Source organism: Musca domestica, unplaced genomic scaffold (genome assembly GCF_030504385.1).
Source record: "Musca domestica strain aabys unplaced genomic scaffold, Musca_domestica.polishedcontigs.V.1.1 33, whole genome shotgun sequence".
Lineage (NCBI taxonomy): Eukaryota > Metazoa > Arthropoda > Insecta > Diptera > Muscidae > Musca > Musca domestica.
In genome coordinates this window covers 3,005,254-3,017,363 of record NW_026712312.1, presented here as the reverse complement: position 1 = coordinate 3,017,363, position 12,110 = coordinate 3,005,254, and the positions used below count along the sequence as shown (strand labels likewise).

The window sequence follows — 12,110 nt, the reverse complement described above, 5'->3', positions numbered from 1 at the left end:
TCCATAATGTGACCAATTGTTGGATAGGTATTGGCTTTAAATTTATATCTATATTGTCCACATCTGCTTAGTAGGTAAGGGTCTATCCTTGATCCTTGAACCTAACTTTTGGGGCAAATATCCGTTTCCGTCCCAAAAAAAAAAAAAAAATAAAAATAAAAATAAATGCTTTCCCGAGGTCAGGCTGCAAAAACCTATCTCTGGAACAAATCTCAAAAAAATCGGAATTTTTGTTCCCCGACTGTCTTCAACGTCGATCTTACCCTAGACAACAAGGGATCATCTGCATGAAATTACAACGATTCTTACAAAAATGCCATCCAGACATGGCACTAGTGATATAAACTGGAAAAGTTCCGAAGATATAAAATAAAGACTTGATTCAGGGACCTAGAAGACCGTCCAGAATAGTATTCATAATGATGCGAACACTCATATCATGTATCAAATATATATGATCCTGCAACCCTATATTAAACCTGAGAAACATTACGGAATTTAACAAACCAGATGAAGTGAGGCAAAATACGTTCAGAATGACTCAGTCTTCTCAGTTCGCACTGAGTGCGGATTAATTATTAGACGCCTCTTTTTTGCGATGAATACTTTTCAATTGAAGGAAATTCAATATTTTTCCAAAATTGAATTCAGAAAATATCGAAAAGGCTCAAACAATTTTTCTCCATAATAAAACCACAAAAAAGAAATGAATTTAATTTCCCCCTCTATTTCCACTTCCTTTTTTCTATTTTCCGAAACAAGCTGTTAATTATGCTATTCCGAGTGTGTGTATGTGTCTGTGTGCATCTGATGAGGCTTTGCACCTGACTACAAGAGCGCGTTCATACCAGAGCATACGGTATTTATTTCGTGTCTAAGACGACAGTCTGTCCAACTATCTAACTGCTGACTTACAAGACTGACTATTACCGCGGAAAAGTCACCAACTACTACACACCAGAAAGAAAAAGGAAGGTGTCTCAATTGCAACCCTCAAAAATTTTGAAGTTCACTGAAGCATTTCACCCGCTTACCAATATGGAACGATGAGGGAGCATTCCATCACAGAGAAAAGCCAGTAACTGCTGGCAGGTTGACTGTGTTGAATTTTGTAGCACGAGACAAATTATGAAAATTTCGTGTTTTCTTTCACCCAAAAATGAGAATTTCCATAAAAATAGAGAAACAGTAACAACGACAACAACCACCACAACTAATACCAACAATAAGAAATAATTTGAAGCACCTTGCACAGCCTTGTCCCCAACAACCCTGTTGGCCATGTAAAGTATTTAAATTTGTTAGAGCCATGTTTCTCCAGTCGCATAGTTTTCGTTTTTTTTTTTGTGCCAAGAAATGTGTGTCAGATGGTCCGCAAAGCTGTTGTCCTTGTTGTTTTGGCCATAAGTCCCTCTTTTCTTCTCCTTCCACTGCCATCCTTTCTGGCTTTTGTTTTTGGTAAATAATATTTTAATGACCATTACCACATCCTTTGTTGCTTGGATTTACTAGGAAATTTGAAACTTTTTTCCAAACCTCTCTTTATTGTTGTTGTTTTCTTGTTCGTATTTTTGCCTGCGACTTAAACTTTTGCCGGTCTTGAGATTAAGATTATGCTCCAAACTATTTGACTTGCTTTACTGTCGTAGGAAGAGGTATTGTCTTTGCGAACATTAATGTAATCCTTTAATGTGAGAACCATGAGACCACCATCATTGGCCAAGAAATCAATACAGTCTGTTTTGGGTTCCTGCCTGCCCCGAAAATGTAATTAAAAACCGCAATGTGGCGGGGAAGGTTTTAGCTGTGGCCAAATGTTGTTGAGCAATACAGTGGTCAATATTAATTGAAAAAACAGCAGAGAATATATTTTGGTTCTTAAAAAATAGTCATAAAAATCGGAAAAAAATATAGTTAAAAATCTACGTTAATGACTTAAAAAAAATAACCTTAAACATCCACGTTTGGGACTCTGTAATGCATTATCCTTAAAAATCTATTTGGAAATGTTTCTTTAAAAAATCCACGTTTGAGGCTGAGATAGTCTTTGGAAAAATTTCTTTAAAAAATCCACGTTTGAGGCTGAGATAGTCTTTGGAAAAATTTCTTTCAAAAGTCCACGTTTGAGGCTGAGATAGTCTTTGGAAAAATTTCTTTATAAAATCCACATTTAAGGCTCAGATAGTCTTTGAAAATTTTTCTTTTATAAAATCCACGTTTGAGGCTCAGATAGTCTTTGGAAAATTTTCTTTTAAAAAATCCACGTTTGAGCCTCAGATAGTCTTTGGAAAATTTTCTTTAAAAAATCCACGTTTGAGCCTCAGATAGTCTCTGGAAATTTTTCTTTAAAAAGTCCAAGTTTGAGGCTAAGATAGTCTTTGGAAATTTTTCTTTAAAAAATCCAAGTTTGAGGCTCAGATAGTCTTTGGAAATTTTTCTTTAAAAAATCCAAGTTTGAGGCTCAGATAGTCTTTGGAAATTTTTCTTTAAAAAATCCACGTTTGAGGCTCAGATAGTCTTTGGAAAATTTTCTTTAAAAAATCCACGTTTGTGGCTCAGATAGTCTTTGGAAATTTTTCTTTAAAAAATCCACGTTTGTGGCTCAGATAGTCTTTGGAAATTTTTCTTTAAAAAATCCACGTTTGAGGCTCAGATGGTCTTTGGAATTTTTTTTTTAAATCCACGTTTGAGGCTCAGATAGTCTTTAGAAATTTTTCATTAAAAAAATCCACGTTTGAGGCTCAGATAGTCTTTGGAAATTTTTCTTTAAAAAATCCACGCTTGAGGCTCAGTTGGTCCTTGAAAAATATTCTTTAAAAAATCCACGTTTGCGGCTAAGTTGGTCCTTGAAAAATATTCTTTAAAAAATCCACGTTTGTGGCTCAGTTGGTCCTTGAAAAATATTCTTTAAAAAATCCACGTTTGAGGCTCAGTTGGTCCTTGAAAAATATTCTTTAAAAATACCACGTTTGTGGCTCAGATAGTCTTTGGAAAATTTTCTTTTAAAAAAAATCCACGTTTGAGGCTCAGATAGTCTTTGGATTTTTTTTTTAAAAAAATCCACGTTTGAGGCTCAGATAGTCTTTGGAACATTTTTTGGAAAATTTTCTTTTAAAAAAATCCACGTTTGAGGCTCAGATAGTCTTTGGAAAATTTTCTTTTAAAAAAATCCACGTTTGAGGCTCAGATAGTCTTTGGACATTTTTCTTTAAAAATACCACGTTTAAGGCTCAGTTGGTATTTGAAAAATATTCTTTAAAAAATCCACGTTTGAGGCTGAGATAGTCTTTGGAAATTTTTCTTTAAAAAATCCAGGTTTGAGGCTCAGTTGGTATTTGAAAAATATTCTGTAAAAAATCCACGTTTGAGGTTCAGTTGGTCTTTGAAAATTTTCTTTTAAAAAATCCACTTTTGAGGCTCAGTTGGTATTTGAAAAATATTCTTTAAAAAATCCACGTTTGAGGCTCAGTTGGTATTTGAAAAATATTCTTTAAAAAATCCACGTTTGAGGCTCAGTTGGTATTTGAAAAATATTCTTTAAAAAATCCACGTTTGAGGCTCAGTTGGTATTTGAAAAATATTCTTTAAAAAATCCACGTTTGAGGCTCAGTTGGTATTTGAAAAATATTCTTTAAAAAATCCACGTTTGAGGCTCAGTTGGTATTTGAAAAATATTCTTTAAAAAATCCACGTTTGAGGCTCAGTTGGTATTTGAAAAATATTCTTTAAAAAATCCACGTTTGAGGCTCAGTTGGTATTTGAAAAATATTCTTTAAAAAATCCACGTTTGAGGCTCAGTTGGTATTTGAAAAATATTCTTTAAAAAATCCACGTTTGAGGCTCAGTTGGTATTTGAAAAATATTCTTTAAAAAATCCACGTTTGAGGCTCAGTTGGTATTTGAAAAATATTCTTTAAAAAATCCACGTTTGAGGCTCAGTTGGTATTTGAAAAATATTCTTTAAAAAATCCACGTTTGAGGCTCAGTTGGTATTTGAAAAATATTCTTTAAAAAATCCACGTTTGAGGCTCAGTTGGTATTTGAAAAATATTCTTTAAAAAATCCACGTTTGAGGCTCAGTTGGTATTTGAAAAATATTCTTTAAAAAATCCACGTTTGAGGCTCAGTTGGTATTTGAAAAATATTCTTTAAAAAGTCCATGTTTGAGGCTCTGTTGGTCCTTGAAAAATATTCTTTAAAAAATCCACGTTTGAGGCTCAGTTGGGCCTTAAAAATTATTCTTTAAAAAATCCACGTTTGAAGCTCAGTAGGTCCTTGAAAAATATTCTTGAGGCTCAGTTGGTCCTTGAAAAATATTCTTTAAAAAATCCACGTTCGAGGCTCAGTTTAAAAGTTTAACGTTTCAGGCTCAGTTGGTCCTTGAAAATATTCCTTAAAAAATCCACGTGTGAGGCTCAGTTTGTCCTTGAAAATAATCATTAAAAGATCCACGTGTGAGGCTCAGTTTGTCCTTAAAAATAATCATTACAAAATCCATATATTAGTGGCTCAGATGGTCCTTGAAAAATATTCTATAAAAAATCCACGTTTGAGGCTGAGTTGGTCCTTAGAAAATATTCTTTAAAAAATCCACGTTTGAGGCTCAGTTGGTATTTGAAAAATATTCTTTAAAAAATCCACGTTTGGGGCTCAGATAGTATTTGGGAATTGAATTCCTCTAAGCCTCAATTTCCATTTCTGCCACACTGTGTGTGTCACCGTGCCAATGACACTCACCACTCCTTCGTACCTCTCCGAAGAAAAAAACCATAAAAATTAAACCAATATGTTGAGCCATTTAAATTGAGTTTAAAAGAAAATTCACTGAAGCTTATTTCCCTTCCTTTGGTGCCTCCTTGTTTTTTTTTTCGTCGCTTGAACTAAAAAACGAATTAGGTTTTTTTTCTCACTGCGGTTTTGCGGGGCTGTAAAACGCAAATATGTAGCAACAGAACGACGTGCCTTTTTCTAGAGGTCTTCTCATGTTTTGTGGTGTTGTTGTCGTTGTTGGTTTTGTATTTGTTGCTGTTCAAAAGAAAGTGTGGGCACATTGTGTTTACATCGAAAGGAAGTTGTTCTGCGCAGGCGCAACACCATTACATTCTGCATAAATAAATACAAAGTTCCACGTCGTCTCTGTCTCGTCTCGTCATGTCGTCAATGGAGAAGGCGACGACAATACACCACCAGATCTAAAGAATTTTGATGGGTCTTTGTTTGTTTGATTGTTTAGGGGAAAATATGCAAAATATCACGTACTTCGTCAACAATATCGCTCCGAAGTTTATGATTGCTTTGCTGTGCATTACTTGAGTTGAGTGCTGAAACAACGGTTGTTTTTATGCCACCAACAGACAGAACACGTACGCGAACTGATTTTGCGTATTTTTGTACGATAATTGATTACGATGAAAATAATGAACGAATAACCCACCATGGACAACACAGGGATTAAAATTTCAAAAAATAATTAGTTTTTTTTGGAAAACCCTCAAAATACTGAAAATCGGGGTTTAACGCCATATATGGACTATATCACCAATACCAATAAAAGGGTTTTCTCCCAGCTGGATTATGTCCTCTGATTTGGTTGATAACTAGACCAGTTTCAATTGTAATCTCCTTCTCAACACAAGGTCAAAATTAATTTTAGAAATCGGTCTCGAATTTTCTACATTTCAAAATTTGTAAGAAAATTAAAAATAGGATATAAAATAGGTTGTCCGACAGATCTATACCCCCAGCCTTCAGATATGATTATTTAAACTGTTCCGAAGCAGTTGGCCAATATTGACCAATTCGTATCTGACCTAAGACTGATATAAATATTACAACGTGACAGATTTGGACTATATCGACTATTTCCTATACTTTATATGAGATATTTGCAAATTTTTGGAAAATGTGGAGACATACCGATAAAATATTGTTATGTGCAAAATTTGAAGGAAATCAAAAATTTATATGAAATTTTATGCGAAATCATAAATTTGGATAAATGACATATTCATATCAGATTTCTGGTTAAGAGAAATATTTAGATATAGCAAGTTGTTAGGAATCGTGGACTTGTTTCGCAAGTTATGACAGATATAAGTATTGCAAATTGTGACCATTTGTGGGTCAGGTACCAGAAGGTACAGATATATATCATCTTCACAACAGATCTTGCGTTAGCAAAAATATTCTGATGTGTGAAATTTGAAGAGAGTTGGATGCCTATTTCGTTTTTTTTTGAGCGTTTTATTTTTCAAAACCCGATGTGGGGGAGATACCAGAAGAAATGGTCCTATCTGTACCATCTTTATTACCGATCTTGTGTTGATGGCAGTATTGAGATGTGCCAAGTCTGCATGGAATCGGAGGTTCATTTCGTGTTTTATGAGGCACCAGAAGGAGTGGATCGATATATCCCAATTTCACACCAGACCTTAAGTTGCTAGAAATAATGGGACGTGTGTAATATGAGGAGAACCGGAGGCTTATTTCCGATTCTATGATCGTTTTGGTTATTCAAAACTTTGACCCTTTGTTGGTAAGCTACCAGAAGAAAAGGTCCGATATCTACCATCTTTATAACAGATCTTGTGTTGACGGAAGTATTGAGATGTGCCAAGTCTGAATGGAATCGGATGTTAATTGAGCGTTTTATGAGCTTCATGGATACTAAAAATGTTGAGCATTTGTGCATGAGGTACCAATAGGAGTTGACGGATATATTTCATCTTCACACCAGACCATGTGTAGAAGTAATGGGACGTGTGTAATATGAAGAAATCCGGATGCTTATTTCGTATTTTATGATTATTTGATTCAAAACTTTAACCCTTTTGTGGGTGATGTACCAGAAGAAATGTTCCGATCTCTACCATCTTTATAACAGTTCTTGTGGTTATAGAAATATTGAGATGTTCCAAGTCTGAATGGAATCGGATGTTTGTTTCGTGTTTTATAACCTTCGTGAATTTTCAAAATGTTGGCCCTTTGTGGGGCAGGTACCAGAAGGAGTGAACTGATCCCATCCTCAAACCAGACCTTGGGTTAATAAATATATTGTGATGTGTGTAATTTGAAGACCGTCGGACACTTACATCACATTTTAAAAGAGTTATAATTATTCAAAATGTTGAACCTTTGTGTGGGGAGGTACATGTTGGAATGGACAGATATTATCCGTTTTCGCACCTGACCTAGCACTGACGCAAATATTAGGATTTGGAAAGTTGGAACACAATTCGATTATCCTTACTCTTTCTGTTCAAAAATAATTTTCTTTGAAAATGTTGACATTTTGTGGGGGGGAGATATTAGAAGGAGTGGATGGATATTACCCACCTCCTAACTCGATCATAGTTTGACAATAATATTACGAAGTACCAAGTTTGGACCAAATCTGGTGTAAAATGGTTATTTCGATAAGGCACGATTTGGCTATCAAATGATATATGCCATCTGTAGGCACAAGACTAAGGATCAAGTCCAAATGTACTGAAAAGAGTTTTTTTCCAAGGAAACAGAGGCTCTTTTGTTTGGACGAGGCAAATTTTGAACATATCGAATGTTTCATATCCTCTGAGGCCATAAGATTGCACCCTTAGACTTATGGCGTCAGAGAAGTATTGAGAGTTGCCAAGTATTTTATGATTGTTATTGAACTGTAGATTCGAATACTCCATATTTCTCTATATATTTAGAATGATCTGAGATAGAAGGCTAAAATTTTGCACACATATGTAGGCATGTTATGTTCGTAAAGCCCCCACGTCTTCGTATAGCCCCCATATAACGGTACCTACCGATATTTTATGTTTTTGACGACATTATTTACCCGAATTGTTTCAATTTTCGTATTCGAAGCCCATAACTACAAATCGCGTATGCAGTTCCACATTTTCGTATAGGCCCCATATAACGGTACCTCCCTTTATTCAGTATTTTCACGATTTTAGCGACATTATTTGCCGGAATTGTTTCAAATTTCGTCTTTGAAGTTCAGAATCGGTACTACAGCCTATGACAAAAAAATTACTTATGCAAGTCCGCGTCTTCGTATAGCCCCTGTATAAATCTGATCATTTAAATTGTATTTTTCGGAATTTGTTGGAATTTTTCAAGTTCCTTGCAATTCGTAGAGGGTATTAAAAGTTCGGCCGATCGAACCATTTTACACTTGTCCAATTTTTTTTTGAAATTTCATATAAGCTCCTCTTTATAGTTGAAAAAAAAGGTGTAACTTTTTGCAATAATATTTAAATTTCTGAGAATTTTGTTAAGTTAGAAGTAGTGTAACACGATTATCTTCAATACATTTGGGAATTCTTTCTTAAAGGTTTATGAAAAAGAAATATTTTGCCAAATTCTAGCCACAAATCTTACTTCACTTGATTAATTACATGCCATCCTCAGAGACCGACAGAGGTTCATAAGAAAATGTTATAGTGTTCTTTCTAGGAAATCCGGAAGCAGATAGCCTTTCAAATTTCTGTCACAGACATCCTTGATTTATTAGGTGCTAACATACGACCACAAAAAAAGTGTAATTTCCCCATTCTAATGTGAATCTGTAGTCAGTGATGGTAGATTGGGGTTTCTATCAAAAACGAAAATCAATTTTTAACAGAGATTTATTACATGCTATAGAATTCAAACCGTTAGCTAAACATTATAAAACTAAGCAGCATTGTTGGCAATAAATAATTTCAAATTCAAGGAAGGAGACGGTGTGTAGGACCTTAACACTTGACATCTATCCAAAATGAAAAAGGAGGTTCCATATTTCTGTTGTTTATGTTTCCTGCCGTTATCTGGCCACTGATTTTGCACTTGCAGTATTCTAGTCTTTTTTTTATTTTTTTTCTAAGAATCTATTGATTTATTTCTCTTGGCCAAATACTAATTAAATATTCCCATTTTTTTTGTTTCATTTTAGATGGCAGAATCCTGGCAACAAAGGACTATTGTATGACCAGTGATAAATTAGGCGACGAAGAAGAGTAAGTACCACCATGACCACAATCGAAAAAAGGAAAGAATCCTTGTCTCCGACCAAATAGCACAAGTGCCAGAATAATGATTAGTTTTTTATCTTTCCAAGATTTTTCTTTTTTTTTTTGTTTTTGTCAAGTAGCCAGTCTAGTTAATTTCTATTTGATTTGTTTTTCTTGAAGAGCGGTACAGAGAGAGAAAACTGTATCCTTGCAATAACAACAAATATGTATGGATATGGATGCAAACACTTGTGCGATAATTCCTACTGCCAGATTCTGTTGAAAGGACATCCTGGTACGTTTACCATTTTCCTATCACTTTCATGCAATCTTCCACACTCACCAAAGTAAATGATGATGATGAGTGGAGGCTTCTGGTACCTGTTGTCTGTTCGAACTCTATTGTTCTTTTCGGCCAAGAAATATAGATTTTGTTGCTACTTTTCTTTGGGTTCTTCCAAAGAATAGAAATTGAAAATTGCACTTGTCTCGCCATTCCTGCACTTCACATTCGTCAGCCAAGATCGATCCTATTGTTCCTAATGCCAATGTGCTTGAAAAATTCGATATGTAATGGTGCCTCATAAATTCGAAATCTGTTCTGGACCATTGGCGTTTCTATTGTCATCACTGTTACTTTATTGTTCTCAATTTAATGAGTTTTGTATATTCTGACCATTGTTCCCTTGAACTCCGGTAGCCTTATCTACCGTTATGAAATTCATTTCTATTGTTCCCAACTCTGATGGACCCTTTTTGCACAAGTGTCAAGTGCATTCTTCTTTCCCACTGAGGTGCCATATCTTTTGTCTTCTCGTCTACCTTTCCAAATCGTTGTCTATTTTGATTGATCCCATAAAAGCATTTTTATTATTTCTCCAAAAAATGGGTGTTAACCCGCTCTACTTTGTCCATCACATGTTATGGCCAACACCATTGGTGGGAGCCTCATCCTCCAGCATGCCAGTGACCACACAGTATCTCTACTCGTTTTTATGTCGATTTAATGGACCTCAGCTACTGTAAATATAAATTGCGGGTGGCTTCTGGAGTGGACCACCGTAATTGAATCTGGGGCGTACCACTCTAAACAAAGAACTTTTTATGGTTCATCAATGTGCGATTCTCTGAAGTCTCTCACATTGTTGTTTAATTATTAAATTGACACCAATAGAGAGCTGTTCTATGATATTGTGCCGAAGGTTTTCTGTGCAATAACTTCAAAGTCGATACATGTCTGTGATGGGATAGTTGTATGGTTTATGTTAGGGGGCACTACATAGAATTGCCCCCCTCCCAACAAAAATTGGGTAGTTATACGTGTCAACATATACATTACTAGTAATGACTACCACATACCCTCTACATTACCATCATTCTAAAAATAATGCATTACCGGAAAGCTAGAAAATAATAACTTATTCCTAAAAAAAAATGTACAAGGCAAAATTACATTGTGTGCCCGACTACCCTTCGCAAGGTCGCGAGTTCCCTTACTTTATTCTAATTATTCTGGATTTTACAGCCCAGATCTCTGATTGGGAAATTCCACATTTTGATGGTCGTATAGGATAAGTAGATCACCTGGGGCACCCGGACATAATCCCTATTGCAATTCTGGTGATTATGTCCGGTTTGGACAATAAAGTCGGTATTTTATGTCCCCTTCCAAAATGGACATAAACCCCCTGGGGAGTGTGACCTGAATTGACTTTAAGATAGTTACTTAAAAATCGAAAGCCAACTACTTACAAAAGTCATAAAGTTTAGAAAAACTATGGATCGAGTAGCCGTTGTTGGACCTACCGTCGAGGAGAAAATCTCGGTCGATATATAATAGTGAAGAAAATCTCAATTTCATGATTTTTATCACTAATATCTTTGGAAGTACAAGAGATATCAGCAAATTTTGCACCATTTTAGAAGGGCAAGAGTGAAGGTTACCATGTAGTATGTAGATCTTAATATCCTGTAATGCGTCCATTTTCGACTTTTTAAGGTTTGTTTTTTCAAAAAGTTGCGGTACAAAAATATCAATACCGCTTTCAAATTATACCCATAAATATCATTTTTTGTAAGAACCGGATAAAAACCCGATTTTGTGTCTGAACTTTCGGTTCGAAAAACCGGGTATTTCCCACACGAAAAAAATACTTTGCTGTAATCAAGTTAAAAATTCCTGCCACATAATGGGGTTTATGTCCGCTACTTTTTGGCGATTTTTACCGATTCTTTAACATAATCCTCATGTGGGTTATGTGGGTTGTGACCGAAAAAGGTCATAATAAGGTCAACGTATGCATATCCAATCTAAATCTCTTGTCTAGGCACCAATAGAGATTCAAAATTAGTGCCATTTAGTACTTTTCGAATAATTATAGTACGCTTTTGCACAAAAAAAAAAACAGATCTCAACACCTTTGACCTCAATATTAAATTTAGATATTCCAGTTCTATCCTTTCACGCAATAACAAATTTATTAACATTTAGTACTTTTCATATAATTTTAGTACTTATTTACAAAATTGTTCCATATCTCAATCTTAGACACCTACAGTTATCGCTATATAACATTTCACGGTTCCAACTCTACCCCTTCACACAATACCAAATCTACTACTATTTAGTACTTTTCGAGCAATTATAGTACACTTTTCCACATCTTAGCCGCGTACACCAACATCGGCATCTATATCAAATTCCAGCTCTGTTCCTTCATCCAATACTAAATTCAGTACTAAATATCACTAAATTTAGTTTTGGTAAATTGTGGTACATATTTCAGGGACCTTCATTTCAAATTTCGTGACTCCTGTCCTATCTCTTCGTACAAATATAGGACGCCTATCCAAACCACCTCCAAATCTTAAACACAGACACCATCGGTAATTTAAATATCAAATTTCAGAATTTTATCTCTATCCCTTTCCCCTTGGTATGCCGAAATCCCTTCACCCAATACAAAATTTAGTAATATTGAGTACTTCTCGTACAAATATACGACGCATTTCCAAACACCGCCAAATCTCAAGCACAGATACTATTAGTTATCTAAATATCATATTTTTGAATATATCATATATATGAACAGCGGTCCTAATACCAAATTTTAGATTTCATGC

At 35.0% G+C, this 12,110-nt stretch overlaps 1 protein-coding gene across 1 annotated transcript in view; it reads left to right on the top strand.

Moving 5' to 3' along the window:
- LOC105262173 (M-phase inducer phosphatase) overlaps positions 1-12,110 on the top strand; it is a 532,660-nt gene that overhangs the window by 110,004 nt on the left and 410,546 nt on the right. The window contains exon 3 of the mRNA XM_059125484.1: positions 8,930-8,993. Within this exon, the coding sequence (XP_058981467.1) occupies positions 8,930-8,993 (64 nt within the window). The remainder of the gene's footprint in view (positions 1-8,929; positions 8,994-12,110) is intronic.